Source organism: Balearica regulorum, chromosome 2 (genome assembly GCF_011004875.1).
Source record: "Balearica regulorum gibbericeps isolate bBalReg1 chromosome 2, bBalReg1.pri, whole genome shotgun sequence".
Classification (NCBI taxonomy): Eukaryota; Metazoa; Chordata; class Aves; order Gruiformes; family Gruidae; genus Balearica; species Balearica regulorum.
Window position 1 is genome coordinate 40,925,873 of NC_046185.1, and position 22,160 is coordinate 40,948,032.

At 39.2% G+C, this 22,160-nt stretch overlaps 1 protein-coding gene across 1 annotated transcript in view; it reads left to right on the forward strand.

Moving 5' to 3' along the window:
* The window catches only part of CA8 (carbonic anhydrase 8), a 51,348-nt gene that overhangs the window by 12,367 nt on the left and 16,821 nt on the right, over nucleotides 1–22,160 (forward strand). The window contains exons 4-7 of the mRNA XM_075744031.1: nucleotides 12,064–12,159; nucleotides 14,600–14,662; nucleotides 16,025–16,073; nucleotides 18,700–18,812. Coding sequence (XP_075600146.1) covers nucleotides 12,064–12,159; nucleotides 14,600–14,662; nucleotides 16,025–16,073; nucleotides 18,700–18,812 — 321 coding nt within the window. The remainder of the gene's footprint in view (nucleotides 1–12,063; nucleotides 12,160–14,599; nucleotides 14,663–16,024; nucleotides 16,074–18,699; nucleotides 18,813–22,160) is intronic.

Here is a 22,160-nt window from a genome sequence, read left to right on the forward strand (position 1 = left end):
ACCTAAAACTCTTTTCAGGTGGCAGTTGCGATAGTCTGTGATTTGTAACTTCTACCAGGACGGAGAATTTCAGTATTTTTTTAAGCAATAAATGGTCCAAACTACAAATGACTGAGTAGAATCACAAAAACTCTTCTAAAGAGAAATGTCACAGATGGAAGGAAGTTGTTTGAAGGAAATGAGAATGAGAAGAAGATGAGTATTGACTCAAGAGGGGAGACATTCTCTGGGCTCCCTGTTCCATCTTAGCTCAGTTTATTGGTTTAGTTCTGCCAGGAGTTGAGGACAGTCTTTGTGTTTTGCCTGTAATAGACATTTTACACCAAATTTTCTGGCAATTGTGCTGGGCTAAGATGCAACATTCAGTTGCAGCCGCATCCTTGCGGAGGCAGGCAAGTAGCGTTGAACAAAATAGCTCTTAGCAATCCCTGCCTGCGGTGGAAACAATATAGCCTCTGATACTTTTGTAAAAGATGTGAATCTTTTCCACTCCTTGAGCAGATTTATAGCGTTGTTTTCTCCTTACTCTACTTTCTCACAGAAGTATCTTGGTGGCAATGCTTGTGCTCATGGGTATAATAGAGGCTGCTATCATGACATCCCTTATTGCAAACCCCATTCCGAACTCTAACAAGATGGCTGCTTATGTTTTCACTCTGCTGTGGTAGAAGAGCTTGTGTATTCACTTAGAAGATGGGACTTCTGAAGAGGATTCAAGTCCAAGTTTGAGCACAACAAGATGGCTGCTCAAGTCTCTTCCTTGCTGTTTTTCTTGGCTGTGTGCCTTTGATGTGATTTGCTTCAGTTGTACATAATTTTCTATTTTTTGCCATGATCATTGCTGGCACTCTGCTGACATCTTGCCTCAGTTTCCTGGTACCTTGGTTTTTCTGTTTGGTTTTCCTTGGCACTTTGCCCTACCCACCAGGCCTAACTGTTCCTCTATCTACATCTGTCATTTATGGAATGAGCTGGGAAAGGAGACTCCTTGTTTCCTCCCTTTCCATGCTGTATGCTTGTGTCAGGACCAGTTCCTAGGTTGGCCCCAGTGCATGAGTGAATACTCGAAGAAGGAAATAATAGCTTTCTGATGCCAAACCCCAAATTGTGTGTTCTTTGTGCTAATGATGAAGACATTTCTCCATTTTAAAGGCTAAAACTTATAGATCATCTAAGAGCTGAAAACCTTTGAAGGCTTCCACAAGTGTTTGCTGTCACGCCTGAGTGCTTCACAAGCACAAATAATGTAATCCTTAAAACATCAGTGTGAGGGAGACAAGTTCTGGTACTGTCAATGAACTGGTAGAAAACAAGTTCAAAGGGATTAAATGATTTAGCCATTGTCATACATTATGTCTTTTTCAGAACTGACAGAGAACTGACTCATGATTCCCAGATGCTTGAATTCTAGTAAGACTTGCAGACACTGTAGTATCAAAATATCTAATTAGGTTGTAAATACCAGTTCAGGAATTTAATCACAGGGCTGTCTTATGCCCTAGTCCATAGACCACACTGTTGCCAGTGAGGTAGTCTCACTGGTCATTCCTGCCTTCTCGTTGTGCCAGCACTAAGCCACATAATGAACTGCAGTGGGGAACAGTTAAAGTTTAACAAAATTTGTGGAGTTTATGGAACTACAGGAGAGCAGAAAAGTATAACACCATTATGCAAGCTGAAAACTTGCAATTCAAGAGAAAACTGTTTGAGATGCATAACGATGTTTATTATTTCCATGGAAATGTAGCAGTCATTACAGGAAAAAGCTGTGACTTGACTTTCCTAGAGGAGTGTAGTAGGGAAGAGCAACTGCTTACTGGAGAACAGTCAAGATTATCACTTAAGAAGATAATATGCAGCTGCAGATTCTCATCTCTTTAGAGAGACCCTTAGCTTTGAAACACAGAGAACTGTGGAATTCAAATTAGTTATTAATAAAACTTAATAAATTAGCAGGGAAGGAGTGTTTTTTTAATTCTGCCTTCATTAAAGAATCCATTGTTGAAAATGAAATCAGTGATTTAAATCCTTCTACATATGAACAGTCTGGTTTTAAATCCAGGACAACAGATTGCAGCCAACACTTTGTAGAATTGGACATGCTTATATTAAATGCTTAGTCATATAAATAACACGTCCAGAATTAAGTACTTAACCCATAGCACTTTGCGTTTTCTGTCTTCCTGGTGACATTGCTAGCCTGTAATATCATCAGCTATTCATCAAGGGCCAGTCCTTTTTCCAAACTTCGCTGCGCTGACTGTGGAGTTACAAAAGCATATGCAGACACACACCGCCCCCCCTCAGATTGGCAAGAATCCAGAGTAAAAGCAGGATGGAGGGTCCTGCACTAACATCCTTGCTTTTTCCTTCCTGGTCTTCATAGTTCAAGGGAAGGAAGATGAAAAGCTTAAACCTGTATTTGTTCCTGTTAGTACAGGTAAGGGCAGACTCAGGGCATCTTAGCCTGCATGTTTGCTGGGGCCAGCCGTGGTATCAGAGAACAGTAACCCACTCTGTGGTGCTCCTTGCTTCACACACTGAGCAGAAACTTGGCACAGTGAAAAGCCTGACCTGTGAATCCGGTGGTAATAACTGCATAGCTTTTCATTTTCGTACTGTTTGGGTTGATACTGAAAGTCAGCAATGTGGAATCAAGGGTGTTTTGTCTTTTTCATTCCTTTTCTTAGCCTGTATAATTTTATTACAGTTGGAAAAAAAGTTCATTTTTGATTAATTCCTGTTTTCTATGCATCTTCTGTGTGTCCCAGTAGAAATAAGCAGTGCTCGTGCTTTCAAACGGGAAGAAAAAATAAATACACGCAAATTGCAAATTACAGCATCCTCAGTTTCCCCTATACCCTTTGATGTTTTGCCAATGATTTTCCTAGGAAACAGGCAAGCTGATGTCACATGTCAGCAGCCTCTGTGAGCAAATGGGGAGAAATTTTGATCTTCTGTTCAGGGCCTGGATAGAAGAGGTCTAGGTGGGGTTTGCAAAGTTTTCTGTGGGTTGGTGTCCTTCACAAAAACTAAGACAAGTAAAGACATTGGCATTGTGGTTGCATTAACCATAAGATAGTTTTCTTGCTCCCCAGTGACTGCTGAGAGAACTGCTGTGGTGTCTGGCTTTGTGTCAGCCTCTTTGCGTCCCCTTCGTGTTTCCTAACCTTGTATACCGTGGAAATGAAGGCCCTCTCTGAAGAGTTAGTCCATCTCTGGTTAGAAGAGGGACACAAGACCTGCTTTTCCCTTTTTTCCTTAAATTTAAATTAATTTTCTTTTTTTTTTTTAGCCTTTTAGCTTCTTTTGTCAGAACAGAAAGAAGAACATTCGATTGGATTTTTTGCTGTTGCCATTACTTTTCTTTTTAGCTTACTGTTCATAGCTGTAGCCTTTTGAATCTCTCCGTATACATAGGTACTTCTTGCCGTTACTTTCATTTCTTCAATGGACCAACAGTTCTTTGTCTTATATGAAATGAGGCTACTGCATGTGCTTAGACTGTTCAAAGGGAACACGGATCCCTGGTTAGTATTAGATGTTGCAATGTTTTTGTCATTCTTTTTCAGTATGGCTTACCAATGTAGATTCTTCTTTAGCACAACCGATTTGCCACAGCAACTATGAGAGTGTTTCCTGAGATGCTGCAAATAATTCAGTAGTCCCACTATTCCTTACCTTTTCAGTGGCACACTTGAAAGTATGCACGCAATTGCCTAAATTACTTTTGCTGTTGCTTGGCTGGCTTTTTGGGAAGAGAATAGATTTTGGAAGGTGTCTTTGCAACCCTTCTTTTTATGGTCAAACTAAAATAATTTTATTTACAGCCATATTACTGTTCACCACTCTTTCAGAGATGTTCACAGAGAGGAGAGCACCAGTCAGCCAGGGTTCTGGACTACCCTGACGTCCCAGTCAAGCATTTGTTCTGCATGTTTTAGCTGTGAATTTAGGTTTTGACCTGAGACGTACAGTATCATACTGTGACTGCAAAGTTGTTTAAACAGTATCTCCAGGATACCTTGTACTCTGCTCCAGCTCGATTTGTTTGCACCTAATTTCTCTGATTTTAGATTACAGCCTTCTTTGTTCAGGGAATGTCATCTTGTTCTCTACACACTTGGAGCCTGACTGTTAACCCACAGACAAGACCTGCTAGATCTTTAACACTTTCAGTAAACTGCAACCAGAAGTTGTTCAGCAGAAGCTGTGTTTTCCCGTCTCCTACATTATATTAATCAGGTTTTTTTAAATGCTAATAGTGTCATCATCTGTGCTTCTTGGCACTGCTTTCAGCTTGTCTCTTGTAGCACTGAAATTAGTATTGCTTTCAAAGATAGGCACAGAGTTCCCCTTATGTAGTTTTTTTATGACAATGATCTATGTACAAAAATGTAAAGAAGATTTAATTTCTACTGAAATTCAGGGGCATTTTGGCACCTATCCACAACAGAAGCATTGAAAAATTCAAGTCTACAACCATAAACCAAGCACACTGATTAATAACCTAACTCCCTTGGCTATTTCCTCATCCTCTTCTTCTTCTTGTTTTTGCCCAGAGTTCATGATCTAGTCATTTGCTTTTATTTGCATTTGCATTTTCAGAGGAAGCATATTTACCTTGACTGAACTGTAATGTTTAACCATGCAAGCTTTGTTACTTTATGGGGTTTTGTTTCTTTTTTTTCTGGCATGAGTATATACACATACTCCTGCTTCTCCTAAGATATTTTCTAACACCCTCTGTATCAATTCCATTAACTTTAATTTCCTAAACTTCTCCTTCAGGCTGTTAATAACTAACTTGCTATTTTTTTAATCACTTTTCTTGAAGCTGTGTGCCCTGGTCATATCCTTGGTTTTGTCCCCTTGTGAGGATTTGGAACTTAATTACTGTATGTTATGGTCACTGCCAGCAGCTTAGTCAATTGCTTCCTGAAACAATTCAGTGCCAACTCAAGTATCAACTCATAAATTCTTGTGCACATGTGTATTAGCAACACACAATTTTTCCATGTTTTATCCTCCTGTGATGTTGTTTACGCAATATTTGTGTTGTTGAAATTGCACATCATCATTGTACAACTGGGCTGTGTTGCCTTCCATTATTACTAGCTGAAATCCTCAGCTTCATTTCATCCCTCTCAAACCAGGAAAAAGACTTTATGCTGGCTCTAGTTAGGTAGCCAGTTTCCCATTTGTACTGTTCCCTCCTGAGCTTTTATGGCATATTGTGAATGAAACTGGAAGATACTGATCTCTAACTAATTTGGGTGGGTCCAGGGGAATAGTTCTTACCTCTGAAATCTTTAGCAGAGCAACTCCAAAGCTGCTTTAATTTACCTTAGGGATATAGATTGATCCCGGAAATGGTGTTTATGTGGAATCAGAGTTTCAGCTCCACTCTCTTTCTCAGCACTGACAGAAGTATGACAAAAAGCAATATGCTCAAAATTTCCAGACTAACATGTTTTAGTCTGGTTAAGATGTGGTGATGCAATATTCACCTAACTATTAGTCTTTTGAGCCATATGAATTGAAATAAGAGTTGGGAAGATATGAGAGCAGTAACATCTCTCTCATCCTTAGCTGCTGCCTTGTCCTGTGATATTACTAGACTAAGCAGACTCTTCTGGAGCTTGTAATTGCTAGTTGCACAGCTGACAACAAATAGCTGTATAACCTAGTTGTGATCAAGAAACAAAGATTTCCAGAAGATTAATTCACACATGATGCAGCATGCATTGAAGAAAGAAGCTTTTGTAGTAATTAGCTCCTTAGTGAAGAGTAAGAGTGTAGACTGTGGAAATAGTACAATAAGCACTTGGAACAGCAGCATAGATTCAAACAAGCCTAGTGACGACAGTGTCGCAGTCTGATGTTCTAGTAATTTAGCATGCAGATCTGAAGAGGAACAATTGAAAATGATGGTCTGCTATTGTGTGTAGAGCACAAACAGGAGCCTGTTGAATAGAAGGATTCCCCACGTCACAACCTCTAGCAAAATGGGCTATGTTTGCCAACTAGGTTGAGGCAGGACCTATACCCAGGCTGGGCAGGTGTTTCATGTTGCCTCCTGCTGCCTCAGCTGCTGCTGGTTTTATCAGGCGTAAGTCCCCTGTAGGGCCTGGATGTCAGGAGGAGTTTTGCTGTTGGCACACGTCCCCTTGACTCCAGTGAGGTGTGGGCTTAGGCAGTGGAGGCACTGCACATTGAACAGTGTTTCATAGGAATCCCGATAACAAATGAGAGTTCCAGTAGTTTAGCAATAAATATTTATTAAAAAAGCAGTTATAGTACATGGACTCCTTTTTATGGTAGCAAGTCATTCCAGATTGTGCAGGTTTATAGCAAATCTGTAACATTAAGATGGTATAAGAGTGCAGAAACATTTGAGCACGGAGTCCTTCTTCCCTTACCAGTAATCAGATATGTCATAACAAAAGATGAGCTGTGATTTATTTCAGAGTGTATTTTCTTATAAAGCATGAGCCTGTCTCATGTTTGGTCTGCCACTTGGGTGACAGATGCACACCAGCATGTCATAGTAAGGGACAGACCTAGTAGAGACTTTCCTGACATTGCAAGTCGGGTAAACTCAGGTGAAAGTAAACTTAGGTGAAACTTGGTCATTCACATAGGCGAATGACTGAGAGACTATGAGAAAGAGGCGTCATTCTGGTGGTCGTGGGCAATTTGTGCCTAGGCTCCTGAACAGAGACTCTTGTGGGGAGTGTGAAAGTGCAAGAGGCAAGGGACACAGGTTGCAACAAGACAGATTCACAGGTACAAGGAGAGAAAATTCTTCACTACGAGGGAGGTCAAACACAGAACAGGTTACCCAGAGAGACTGTGGGATCTCCATCCTTGGAGATACGCAAAATTTAGTCAGACAAGGCCCTGGGCATCCTGATCTGACTTTGAATGAGTAGCTAACTTTGAAGTTGGTGCTGCTGTGAATGGGGGAAGGAGGCAGTTGAACTTCAGAGGTGACTTCCGACCTAAATTATCCCATCATTATATGTTTTTATGTGTGAGCTGGGAATAAAGAAAGGTCAGCAACAGAGTTTAAAAGATCATTTTTGTTCTCAGTGAGCTTAGGACCCTGCAGATTTCCAGAGAGCAGCCAGTGCCCCAGATGAGAAAAATGTACGTGTTTTTGTAACTCTGTTTTTAATTGAGAGAAACTGGCTTCAAGAACTGATAAATGTGCTGGGTCATGTAAAGTGACCTGATTCTTGCCAGAATCTGTCATCCCAGGGACTCTGATTCTGTGCAAAAATCTACCTTCCCGGGCTTTTTATTTTTGTATTGACATAAGGGCTATATCTGTGGTAGAGAAAGGAATGGATTTAAGTGTAGGGTTTTCATTTGTTTATTGATTTAATAGCTAGAATCTTAGGTCCTTACTCAGTTTTGAAAAAGTCTTGATTTGAGACAGGCCCCTTCTTAATGGCCGTATCAGCTTTTCCTAAGCAAGGACATGAGGACTGGGATCAGTAGTCTTTTGGTTGAGTGGAGACTGGATGAAATTTGAGAAAAATATCAGAATTTGCTCCATACAGAGTAGGACTTCTGCAGGGTTCTCTCTGCTACCTGGACTAATTTCTTCATCTTTCCTGTGAAGGAGAGTCTCTCCAGCTGTTCACAGAACAAATCAACTTTATCAGTGCTTTATTATCATTTGCCTTCATGAGGTTTCAGTTTATCTGATTTTAAGGAAGTCACTGCTACAATTCTTTGATTTACAGCTGGAATGTCAAAAGGCTCCAATTTATTTTTTTATCCAAGAAAAAAAATGTATTTTTTTGAGTGCTAAGGAGTTTCTCACAGCTTTCTGATTATTTTTTAAAAATACACTTTCTGGCACGCCGAGCCAGCCACCATCACTAACAGCATAGCTGACTCATATTGGTTGTATAGAACCATCGTAACTACCAAGTATCAAAACACTAGCTAACAAGTTGAGCAGAGCCTCTCCTGTCATTCTGACATGTGGAGCTTGTTTTTGCTCCAAATAAAAACCACACAATGGTATGCTGCCAATACACTGCAGCTGATTATTTAAAAAAAAACAACTCCACATGGTTGTGTTCATATTGGAGACTGGCACCCCTTGTGAGCATGCACTTTTTATATAGCTGTGTCAAATCAACGTAAAACTGAAGGTTACCAAAATACAGAGTGTTAATCTAATAAGCCTCTCTGGCTATTGCTACTTGCAAGGTACAGATACATAGGTATGAAGTTGTCAATGTACATGGGCATGAAATTATATTCGCAGTTTCAAGATTTGTAAAAGGACTGGGCTCTTTTCTCTGTGCACATCTGATTCCCATAAATATTAACAGGAGTTACAGGCCACGTTGTTCATGGACTATACTCTCTAGAGTTCAAATTTTGTAATGTTTGTAGACTTTTTGCCATCTTTTTTTTTTTTAACTGTTATCTGATGTTTTCATCTAATGTCATACTGCAAATAAAAAAAGAGAAAACAAAAGGCAGAACAGCTCCAGAGAACCATATGAACACACAGGATAAACCACAATTTGAAAGCAACACTTTGCTACAAACACTCGGGCCTTACTGCTTCCTTGCTAATATTTCCCTTTCTGAATCGCTTTTTTGTTTACTTAACCAGCTCCCGTATGAGCTATATTTTTCCTGCTCTGGAGAAGAATTAATTTGATTTGACTTCCATTTATTTAAGTGCATGTTGACATCTATTTATTTATTTAAAAGTGCATGTTATTTAAAAGTGCATGCATGGACTTATCAGAGTTAGCAAAAGATGTGAGGCCTGTTGGCCTGTTGTTAGGAAGTATTATGGTATTAATTATTATTTTCCATGACATTGCCTGCCTAATTTCAGTTTGTAAATCCTTAATGACAGAACCTTTTTTGTGAATAGCTGTTCTGAATATCACCTCGATGCAGAACATGGGAACATAATGAATATGCTGCTGGATCAGGCCAGCGGTCCATCCAGCCTGCTGTCCCTAGTGGTGCCAGTGAGGGATGCTGTATAGGGAGAGCACAGGAGCCTGACCACTGTTTGTTGTATTCCCCACTCATCTACCATCTTAGGATTAGGAGTGCTAGAGACAGCATCTTTACCTGTTCTGTTTAGTGTCTGTTTTTGGACTTGTCAATAGTTTGTCTAATCCATTTATGAACCCGCTGATACTATTTTGGCACCACAGTGTTTAGAACAGCAAGTTTACGACCTACTGTGTAAAAAATAGATTACCGATCTACTATAATTATTGCCACCTCTAAGGAAGTAACAGAGTAGCATCTTAAACACAGACCAGAAGTCCATTCTACGTTGCACTTTAGCAACCCAGTACAAAATGATAATTCTTGTTCCAAGGAGCCTACTGCGTATTTAAAACATCCTTGAGCAGAACCTCAAAGTTACAGCAACCTTTGGACCAGAAGTGCTGAGTGCCCGTTTCAGGACCTTTATTAATCATAGAATCATAGAATGGTTAGGGTTGGAAGGGACCTTAAAGATCCTCTAGTTCCAAGCCCCCTGCCGTGGACAGGGACACACCCCACTAGACCAGGTTGCCCAAAGCCCCATCCAACCTGGCCTTGAACACTTCCAGGGATGGGGCATCCACAGCCTCTCTGGACAACCTGTTCCAGTGCCTCACCACCCTCACAGTGAAGAATTTCTTCCTAATATCTAATCTAAATCTACACTGTTTCAGTTTAATGTTGATTACTACACCTGAACCATGTCTAGGAACATCAGCCTTAAGTACATCCCTTTTTTGTCTTTGTGTTATATTTTCTTTTTTTTAGTAGACCATCCTGAACTCTGTTGAGCTAGTGGAAGGGAAGGAGACCTGGAGGGCATGCAGAGACCTAAAGATACTCTTAAAATGTGTAGCTAATACTTGACTTACTCCCCCCATGTCCCCTGGAGATGTGGGAAGAGGTGCTGGCCAGTAGGTACATTCCTTGGAAAGCAGTTCCAGCTGCAGGGCATTCTGCACTGTGGTCCCCCTTTCATGCAGCAAAGTGTATTTGGGGCATGTCTTCCCATCAGGCTGCTTATGCTGCTGCACAGACTAATTCTAGACCTCTTAATGTTTTATAGTATTACGCAGAGATTTTGGTGTCATTTTTCTAGCTGATATATAGCCTTATCATATGGAAGTCTCTGCCCTGATGAGCCTGCTGCCTAAGACAGGACAACAGCCTGTTTCTGGGTAAGCAGGGATCATTGCTGGTATGATCTGAAGCTCTTGCTCATTTTCCTCTTACTAAGGCTCAGCATTTTCCTTTCAAATCTTCAGAAAAAACCCACTGCTCAGAATGCAAATGTCAGATTACAGACTTCATCTCCAAAGGAGCCTAACATGCTGCTGAATGCCACAGCAGCTTTAGCCAAGACTTGCCTGTTGACACAGTCAAACTCACCGTCTCTTTATATTTGTCGATCGCTCTAAGCGCTATTGTTCCAGCCACCAAAGGACAAGCTTGCTTTGACATTTCCAACCAACCGAATCGCGGTGCCACGCACCGCTGTTCTCTCCGCACCAAGGAGAGAACATTGCCATCCCGCCCGCAGTCACCCCAAACTGATCCTTTCCCCTTTCCTTCTTAACGTCAGGGTTTTGGTGAGGCTCGAGGTGGGGGGACGGGACTCCGTGTGCCCCCTCTAGTGGATAGCTGGTGCAAACGCCAGGCTCGTCTGGGAAAGTGCAGTGCTTCGATTTTTATCTTGGGTGGTGGTAGTTCTGTGTCTGCTAAAGTGAGCGTCGGAGACTGAAATCTTGCTATGTGATCCTGTGGTTTTGTTCCTTTAAAAGCCAAAGGCAAATCAAATGACTAACAAAGTTTTTTTATAGATGATAAAATACATGGTACCAAGTAAATCCATGGGAAATAGAGAGACAGCTTAGTTCTAACAGGGGGCATTTGTATGTCTGGAAGTTTTATAGCTGTGGGCAAGTACGTTTGTATTAATGTTCTCATGTGCAAATGAATTACTAATTTTTTTAAGAAAAAGATTTCATGTTTTTAGCACAGCAGATGCCTTTGGTCAGCATGAATAGAATTATTTGTATGATAATTTGGAATTTAATTTGATTTACAATATGTTAATTTAAAATTTTATATTGACTTTTGAATTGACAGTCATCAAGAGGAGTACCCAGATTTCTCATTGGAGATTAAATAAGGGGAGAGCAATTGCTTGAGGAACTGGTCTTCTGAAATGATGAGATGCCTTAGTGAACTTCTGCTGCGTAAAGGGCAATAAGTATTTCACAGAAGCTGTTACTCGGCAGAAAAGAAACACAAAATAGGAAGACACACTATCTGTTTTAAAAACTAATTTTGCTGAAGGTGGAAACAATGTTAGATAACAGGGTGACATTTTACCTTCTTAGACACATGACTGAGCAAAACTTTGATCATGATTTTACAACGGGAATTAAATCTAACAGTTTGTATTTTTTTTATCTATGTGGAATGTGCAAAAGTTGTTGGCAGATAAACTTTAAAGCAGCTGTGCTTAGGATGTTCAAGCTCTGCAATGTTATCGGACCCAGCCACAGAGATTACATTTTAGCATTAGTACTGGAAAAACTCATATTTGAAATGCATATAACCTCTCAGTAGATAGTGCTGTCCCTCCCTCCCTTTCCTTCCTTCCTTCCTTCCTTCCTTCCTTCCTTCCTTCCTTCCTTCCTTCCTTCCTTCCTTCCTTCCTTCCTCCCTCCCTCCCTCCCTCCCTCCCTCCCTCCCTCTTTCAAAATGAGGGAGTTGATAAATCATCATTTGCATCATTGGCATAGTTATTCACACCTTTGTTGTAGATATTTGGTAGCTAGCTATACATCACTTTTCTTTTCTTGGGATACTTGATGTTTATATTAGGAATGCACTTATATATACATGCACAGCCATAGGCATGCAGATATGTATATTCACACATGCACACACACACACATGCCGAGGCTTTGTTAATTGACATTAACTGCTGGTGGTTTTTTATTACAAAACATATTTCTCTATTGGTCTATTTGCACTGCTTTGTTTTAGCTTCATCTAATGCACTGGAACTCCACACTGTACAGCAGCATTGATGAGGCAGTAGGGAAGAAGCACGGCATAGCTATTATTGCTTTGTTTGTGCAGGTAAGTTTCCTCTGTTGCACTTGTTACCATGCACTATCATTTGTCTGAGGAAAATTTCCTTTCCTTTATCTTTCATTTTTAATGTTTTCATAAAATAAAACAATGTATGACTGCTAGTACTCTATTCAAAAGATACTTCTCAGTCACGTCTTCTGTGTATGTGCTAAATAAGTAATTCTTGTTTAAACAAGGTATTGGAAGTGTGTTAGTTAAAGAAGGGATAATACATAGCCAGTCATCTCTCTCTGACTCTGGTTATAAGCAGACATCCAATCTCCTTTCCTCTGAGGGCAGAATGTCAGGAGATGGAGGTGCTTCACTACCTCTGTAGTGTGTTTTTCTCCATTCCTGGCCAGGCCTGCTGTTTGGGGATTGAGGAAATATACAGAGGACAGGAGGAAAGAGGAGAAAAAGACCTACGAACCCATTGGCACAGCCCAAAACTGGTAGTAGGATTGTGTTTTTCTGAACGCAGTGACAAGTGTGTTTCTCCACACAGGACAAACGTGAAGTGGGGTCATGTTACTTCTTCAGAGACAGCAGACTGAGAGCGTAGCGAGCCTTGCCACAGACCCTCAGAAAAGCCTGCGATGAGGAGGCTTAAAGCTTCCTGGGGAGAAGGTGTAATGCAAGCTGGGAAGTTAGCCCCATAATATAATTGCTGTTGAAGGTTTTTCAAGGGCTGCACCTTATAAAGATTTTCAGTTTTTGTCCTCGAACACCAGATTCTCATCCTCCTCATGAGAAATGGTAAACTGTTTTATTTAAATGGATTTGGAGGAAGAGGTTTAGAGTTTCTGCTTAGATCAAATGGATTTTCTTTCACAGTGATATTATTAATTTGTCATATTTCATAACGAGTTTATGAGTGCCTTTGAGCTTTACCTCTGTTTGAATTTGAAGGTACATTGGTTACAGCTCCAACACTCAGATAGGACTGCTAAAAATGGAAGTTAGAAAGTCTTCAGTTTTGTATCCTAGAGGGCTGTGTGATAATTGCTTATGTAAGTCACCTTCTAATTTCAGCAGAGGTAACCTTTGAGTTAGAAAGTTTTATATAAGTTCTTAAATTTAAATCTGAAACTTCAGTGGTACATTTTCCATTTCTGGTGTCTCACCTTCAACAGAGTTCTTAGGCATTCCAAAGGGCTTTTTTGTTAGCCAAGAAAGGCATCATATAATTACAGTTGACCAAGGAAAAATAGTATTTATGTTGTTTATTAAAGGAACAGGGAAAGGAAATTTGGTGATCATTTTTTCCTGTTAAAGGCACGGAAATATAATAGTTTTGCACCACAGTTCTCAAATACATAATTTTAAGGTCAGTGAAAATATTTGCCCTGATTTAAGTGACAGCCCTTGGTGATTATTAATTTAGAAACAGCATCTTTGAACTGATTTCAGTAGCTTTTACACACTTGGAAGGTTTTAAATTGAAATCCCATTCTGAAACAAAAGAAAATCATCTTAAATTCCTAGAAATAACAAAGTACCTTTTGTTGACATTCAATTGTTTCCTTCCAATGACTTCTGTGCCGTTCTATTCCAAAATAAAAGCAAACAAATTTTTCAGGGTCCAGCTCTCCCGTCCTCACTCATGCCTAGTTCATCCCTCACCTCATATGTGCACATGTTGGCAAAGAAATCAAGTGGAAGGCCATTCTGAGTCTCCCTGTTTTGCCAGTGGTGTTCTGAAGGTCACAGCTAGGGTCCTAGGATGGGTGATTTTTAGATTAGAAGCAGCTGAAATCAGTTTACAGGGTGAAAAATGTTCATAGAAAATAAGAATATCTTATTTCAAGAATAGGATTCTTTTGAAAGCCCAATCTTACGTGCCTTAAAAGACGTTCAGTAAAGGCAGTGCTGCAGGCTGCCGGGAACCTGACTTTTGCCAGCAGGATCCCAGAGATGCCATGAGGGAGGGGATCTGCCATTCTGCACTCTGCAGGCAGGAAAACACTCCCCCAAGCTTCAGAGATACTTAGGCTAGATTTGCAACACTGTGGGAACAAATTCAAAAAGTGTGCGTGGTGCTTGTTCACTCTGTTCCTTTCTGTGTACTTTTCTGGCAAAAACTGGTAAGAACAAACTGTATCCATGGTAGTTACATGCCATAATGCTGCATGATTTTGACTCCACATGCAGTATATGCTGCAAAAACAGGGTTAGTCAAAACTTACCAGACTTAACTGAGACTCTTTCTCTTGTTCTGTTTCTGTCTCTGCTTTAAAGCTATTTACACCTCATTTACTTTTGAATAGTGACTTTATAGTGATTTAATTGTTTGGAGTTGCCACGTATCAGTGTATTTGGTTAATACAAGGTTGTGTAGCTTAACTAAAACAACTACAGAACTTAGTGTTCTGGTTGACTGCTATCTTGGTTCGCAGTTTCAGAAATAGTAAAATACTGAAACTCATCTTTGCTTGCTGTATTTCAGATAGGGAAAGAGCATGTAGGCCTAAAGGCTGTAACTGAAATTCTCCAGGACATCCAGTACAAGGTAAGGCATTGGCTGAAGAAATGCTTCCTTCACTGGCCAGAAAGACAGTGAGCGAGCGAAGGGTCTATATGAAATACTGAGGCCAAGAGAAGAGTTTCAGAACCGTAGTTTGGTGGCCTGCATCATAAGCTCAGCATTTCACAGTTTTTACTTTCAGGTAATACACAGTCTTTGCAGTTACTTACTTTTCTGATGGCCAGAAGGTTTCATCTTCTATACCAGTACATGATTGCAAATACTACCTTTTCAGTGATTATCACAGAGTCAGTGTGAATGCAAACACTGCAACATACTTACTGAACACCAGAAGCAGCAGCATCTCCAAACTACTCTGGTTTTAATTTGTAGAGGAAAAGAATAGATAGAGCACCCGTATTAACTTGCAGTGGGAAATCAGCAAAAACACAATGCTGTCTTGTCAGGTGGATTATGTGGGAGGATCTTGAAGATCACATAATAAGCGTAGCAGGACCAAGGAGATATGAGTGCCCTCCAGAGTGTTGATGCCATCTTAAGTGACCTTGGGCAAGTTACTTCCATCTCTTTGCTTCACAGTCTCTGTCTGTAACATAGAAATAATCGTACTTACCTTTAATTTTAAAGGATTTTGAGAAGTATTAATGAGATGTTCTGTATTGGTCTGGAGAGATTAGTCATTCACTTCAGTGAATGCTGAGGTGTAGAAAGCTTAGAAGCTGTTATTAGAAGGAACTGAAAATCTTCTTTTAGTTAAATAGTATACGGTAAACTTCGGTCATGATGTTTAATATTACAAACTCATTGTTTATGAAGGTGTCAGAGAATACAATAGTGTATGAAACTCTGTAGTTTCATTACTGAAAGGGCAGCCAAGTAGAGGAAGGTCATGAAAGGCCTTGTGATCGTGAACATGTTATACTAATGACTTTCAGAGGGTCAGCATCAAACATACTTTTGGCATACATAAAAGTGTCTTGCATTAAATATGCGGAACCAGCTTTATTTTTTTGAGTATTATCCATGTTGGTCAAGGAAAAGTTCACTTTGGCCCTTGTTTTTTAAACTCATTTTGTAAGGAACCCCTGAATTTCATGTAGAGAATTTCAAGGCTGGGTCCTGGAAGGAGCCCAGGTACTAAAGGCAGAAAGTTAACAAATTGTTGAGATAACCTTAGAAGTAAAATATAAAATAGAATAAAAAAATGTGTTTGTGTAGCTGCAAGGACAAATGCAATAATGATTAAATGGGGGCTATTAATGAGGTGGCTTTGCACAGGAATTCAAGGCTTAATGTTATAAGAACACAGAGTGTATTTCACCTCTCCATTCATCATCATTTTAATAAGAAACTAGATATGAGATTGATTTGTATTTGTTTTTTCAGGGAAAGTCCAAAACAATACCCTGTTTTAATCCCAACTCTTTATTGCCAGGTAGGTGCCTTTGCTTACTTTTGTGTGGGTGGATTACTAGCTAATTGCAGAGGCTGAGACAATCTTAATCTAAAGCATAGCCTAATTGCAAGCCTGAGATGGTGTCCCATAAGGTGGTAATGCATTTTGCTCCTAGTGGTGCTAACAGGCATAGGGGTGAAGTCCCTTCGGAAGTTATGATAAAACTGCACCTTCATCGTGTGAGTGGGATGTGCTACTGTAGTCTATGCACTGCTGGCAGCACTGGCTAGCTTTCCTGATGATTTATCATCCCACCTAGAGGGGGAGCTGTGTGTACTTCGGCATAAAATATTAAGCATAAGGTTACCCACTTGCCAAGGTAGCTTTTTGGCAGCATCAAAAGACAATGCCATAATGCAGTAACAGTTGTATAGCATACAAGGAGTAGTGACAATGGGAGGCAAATTCAAATTCATATAGCTAAAAGTTAAAGAGTAACAGTAAGAAACAACCACTGCTATCTGGTCTTGAAAAAAAAGTGAGTTTAAAAAAAATACATTTCTACAAAACAAATGTTTCTGCAAGAAATCCTTATGAGCTAAATTCCATTTAATAGTAGCAAGAAATTTTCCAAAGTAATCCAGGTCTACATTAAACTATATTAATTATATCAAAATAATATTGTTTAGGTTGCAAAGTCAAGTGCTCAGCAATTAGGAATTGCAGGAATTAAGGCTGCCTGTGCCCCTTTATGCATATGTGTTATAAAACATCTTTTAGCTGCGTGAGTATAAGTTATTTTTTACAGGATCCCTGCCTCGCAGTTCCTGTTTGATGCTGATCAAGTCACATAAATCAAAATTTTCATAAGTCATCTCTAACTATGTGTTCCTCATTTTCTAGGTGCCCGACTTGAGATCATGGGGTCTGATTTGCAGAAGTGCTGAGTGCTTACACCTCCAGCTGAAGTCAATGGGAGCAGTGCTCTGACTGCATTAAGTGCTATAGAAAGTTAACTACTCTGAGAAATCAGGTTCTAAGCATCTCATATCGAACAACTCAAATGAATAGATGCATTTGACCTTAACTTCTCTGTGCCTCAGTTCCCCAGCTTTAAAGCGTGGGGGTAATCTGTCCTTCCTCACCACACTGGGGTGCTGGAAGGATAAATTAATTCATGTTTGTGAAGCACTCAGACACTGAAGAAATGAGTGCATTAGAAACAGGAAAAAATGAGAAAATGTGGTCCTTCTAACAAGCAGGATTTGAATAGCATGGGAAAAAGAAGACCAAGGACCACATATTGTACTGAGAAATCCAAATGTTATTAGGTGCTTTTCAAAAGAAAATCGTCCATCTTTGCAAGTAAACGATGAAAGTTTCTCTAGAAAAGACGTATGTGATCATGTAACAAGATGGTATCACAATGCATGCACAGGATCGGCTGAATTCTTGCAGTTCTTAACTTTTGAGTGGTTGATAATGCAACTTGCTTTCAATGGATTTGATTTGTAATTCCCTAACTGAGAAGGAAAATCACACCAACAAACAAAAATCCATTCACTGACAATCACAGACTTCATTAGCAAGTTTTAATTCTACTCATATTCCTCTGAGCTGGTAGTGAAATGACAGTAACAGGTTAGGTCAACCAAGCAAGCGTGTTCATTTCCAATCTCCCATTCTGTCCTTGTCAAGCTAGTCAGAGCCTTCCCCTGAGCTCTCCATGCCAAGAGTAACCACCCTTTGTCTCCAGTTCCTCTCTAGGTTTGTTTCTTGTCCCCTCTTTTACAGTCTGGCAGTTTCCTCTCCGTACTTCTTAAGCCATGTCAGGGAGTCATTTGTGAGCATGGCCTACAGCAGCAAAGGAAAGCCCTCTATAGTCTCACGAAGTGTGGTGTGACTGGAATCTTTGAGGAATTAAAATTAAAATAATTAAAATCAAACGTGTTGTATGTAGAGTTATAGCTCTGCTTGGGTAAACCATTGTATATTTTCTTGAGAGACAATTGTTTATTCTAACAGTTATTTATAAACCTATTAATAAGTTTATAAACTTATTAAAATAAGTTTATTCTTAAATAAACCTTGATTTTTTTTTGCTGTAAAATTCAACTCACTTTTCCAAAGCTAGAAGGCACCAATGCATCTCTAAAACTATATCACCAGAATTGTGAACTGAAAAGTTTGGCTTGAGTTGTTTTCACTGAATTTTTCTAAAAACATGAAATAAATTCATCCCTGAGACATACTGTAAATGTAGAAGTCAGTTAAAATTGGATCATCACAGCCCCTCTGCCTTTAAATTGGGATGCCTCTTGTAGCTTTTGACACTAACAGGAGTTCTTTCCCGTCATATTATTTATTTGCTGTGTTTGTTAAAGGAGCTGTGCACATGTGATTTTTCACATCTATAAAGTAGCATTTTCATCTTTAAAATACTCATGTGCAGGGGGAAGTTACTGTAGTATGATGACCACAAGCTCATGTACATTCACGTGAGAAATAGTGGACAGTGCTGGCAGATTATCAATTCCCACCTTAGCTCACTATACTACTAGCTTCATCATATGAGCAAGCCCATGGCTATCATAAGCTGTCATAATTGAAAGGCATAATTATCTTCCTTAATGTCATTAAAATTCCATATTTCTTTTAATTTCAGATCCTCTTCTGCGTGACTACTGGGTATATGAGGGCTCTCTAACCATTCCACCCTGCAGTGAAGGTGTAACCTGGATATTATTTCGCTATCCTTTGACTGTGTCCCAAGTACAGGTAACAGCTGTGCTTAAAGTGACCTTGGAATATGGTTATGAGCCAAAGGTTATAGCGTGCAAATATATATATCAGGACATTATATCTGTTCTCCTTGAAGATCCCATTAGATCAGTACATGGCTTTTCAAGTAAAGGTTAAGCCTTTTGAGTCACTGAAAGCAATGCAAAGGTCAGAGATGAAAAACCTTGCTATCATTTATCATCTGCATTTAAAATAATTCTTTATTTAAGTGAAAGAAAAAGAAAGAAGTCAATGGGCAAAAGAAATTCAATTCTTTGTAATTGTAAGCTTTCAAATATCACTGCTTTTTGATGTTAAAGGAACAAAAAAGCACAGGGAGACACTATGTCCTGGAGAATGAAAAATGTTAACATAGTATGGGCTAGCTATATTGCATTGAACTATATTTAACTTATCTTCTTTTTTAATTCTGTTTTATAATAAATGTTGAGTGGAAACTACCTATTTAAATTTGACTTCACACGTATGTATTTTAAAGTGATTTTTCTTTTTAAATTATATCTAACAGTCATGTGAGTCTTTTGATAGAAAACATTTCAAATCTGTCTACAAATAATCCCAGTAAAAACAATGAAAACTCATGATGAATATTCTCCCACAGTCTGTGATTCCCAACTGGAGGAATGTGGGTTTAATTTAAGTGAAACTATCTAGAATCCCTGAAGGTGAATGTGTTAATTTTCATTGCCTGCTCTGAAGCATGTGAAGACAGAAGGAAAAAAAGCTTAAAAGGTCATAAATTCCGGTTTAAATTATTTCAGCTTTAATAATCTCAAATTTTGCTAGTAATCCCAGCACAATACTTTAACAATTTTAACAATTTGAAATTGGCAGTGTTTCTTTTCATCTGAAAACTGAATTCTAGTTCTAATCATAGGATAAAAGCAATAGCTCCCCATCAGCTTATTTATATGGTAGCTGCAACTTAAATGTATCCCATCATGAATCTGGTATTTATTTGCTTGTGAAAGGATAAGTCTTATGGCTGTTTACTGCTGAGTAAATGGAAACAGAACTCTGTTGGCATTACTAGATTCAGAACAACTTTTAAAGACAGTGCATTTTGTAACTTGGCAGCTAATTGTCCAGATATGATATGAATAAATAAGAGAACTTAATCAGAAGTATAAAGACCATAGCTATTACACTGAGACATTGTATGATATTCGATTTCATGCTAGTTGCAGATTTTGTAGTCTCTATTCCCTTTTAATACAGTCAATGCCCAGAGGAGGGCACAGTTCAAGCCATCCACATGTGGTGGGACATGGCGAGAAGGTGAATGAAAGAGGAATCAAGCAGAGAAATGCAAGTTTAGTTAATATTATTGTGTACTCATTTACCACAAGAAAATGAGATATTGGAACGTGGTATGAAGGGGTAAGTGTACAGAAGAGAATACTGTGCCTGCGGAAAAGAGTGACCCATAGTGCCTGGGGAAAAGAATGTGATTGATAACCATGGCTGCCTTTGGGTGAAGGGTATCAAGTTCGTGTCACTGCATTACTTTCATTGGTGTAAAACCAATCCAACAAGAACATTGCAGTGATGAAGGGCACACAAGTCATGGAGGGGCTCTTTCCCTGCCACTGGCACAGTATGCAGGTGAGATGTGGCACTGGAGCAGAGTGAGAGATTGAAGCGGATTTATGCCAGTATGATCCACAATACTTTGTACTTGTCGTAGATCAGCATCAAGTAGAAAAAAAAATCCTTACTGCTAGTTATGAATGCAGCAGCATTAAAGTCAAGGTTGTGCAGAAAAGATTTATTAAGAACATGAAGGACTTTTGCCAAGATGGGATAAAAATTTTACTTGCATCAGATAGCACTTTCAAATGTGAATTGAAAATAAATGTAGGGACAAGTAAGTGAGATATAGTGATTCTGGGATTCTAAAGCCAAAAGGGACTGAGAGTTTTCAAGGATGCTCAAAATGAGATTTTGGGGGGTGCCAGAATATTTTGCTATAGCCTAGACATCCAAGATTTTAACTTCTAAGTAACATTTTGGCTGCGATTAAGTATCTGGCCTCTTTTGTGCATGTGGGCATGAGTGCCTGTGAGACTTTCTGTTTAAGGAGAGATTAGAAATGCAAGGGCTTTTGTCTGTGGAAAATAAGAGGATGTAATATAGCATATACCATTCTGAATCATCCATGGAAGGCTGGTAAAGGCATTTAATTTTATTAAGCCCGCTTGTAGTAGTAAAGCATAGGTTTCAGTGCAAATGCATTTCTAATGGATTTAAATACATTATTTTTACATGTGTCATTAACTTGTAGAACTTTCTTCTGTGGGATACTAATGAACACAGCTTAGGAAACTTCAAGTGATTTATATAAATATGAGTAGCATCTGTGGTTATAGACGGTAAGAAACAAATTCAAGGCTTTCTATTTTCATTTTTCAGGCCTTAAAAAAAATCAACTTCTGAGTGTCAATAACAAGTAACAGTAAAGAACAACACGGTCTGATACAGAATAGGGTTTATTGCCTTCCTCTGATGAAGCTAGTTAATATATTGGAGACAAGATACTTATTCACATTCACATTTTCTGTAATTAACAGAGCAATGTTGATTAGCTTAATAAACTGTGGGTCATAAAGGGAAAAATGAATAAAATTGCCATTCTAGTTCATAGTCACATCTATGCATTTTCTCATTTGCTTATTTTGAAGCAATGGAGGAGTAACTATTTTGACATAGGCATAAGAGGCTGACCATTGCAAAGTAGAGAACCTTTTTCTGTTTCTCCTGGAGATACTTACAGATAGTAAAGTTCAACTGATGACTTGATTTGCTACTGAGCTAAGTCACTGTTAAGTGAAAGGAGATTCATCTCCATGTGCACCTCACTTCAGCAGCTGGGATCTGACTGTATTGGTTATACGAATAGCAAAAGAGCAAGCCAGGTTTGGATAAAGTGTGCAAGTGACTCTTCTCCCTTGCAGAATAAGGGCTTTGCAGATCTGGTTCTTGGAGCTTTATTACTGATCTCAGCGGAAAGGAGCTTATCTGGAAAGCTGCACCCTGCAGTGCTCTTTTGGCATATTTCTGCCCTCCTTTTGTGGTTTTTATCATCCTCACTTGTCCTATCTTGAAATTCATAGCCCAGAAAGAACTGTGTAGACTGCTTTTGTGAGACACCTCACCCAGGTGTGTACACTGCTGAAATGCAATGGCAGAAAATAGAAAATTCCCTCCTATTAGGCCAGCAAAGAGCAGGAAATAATTGAAAAAGACTTGCTCGTGCTTCTCTCCACTACATTTTTAAAAAATTGGACATTTGTGAATAATGTGCTTTGTGGTTCGCTGAAGCCC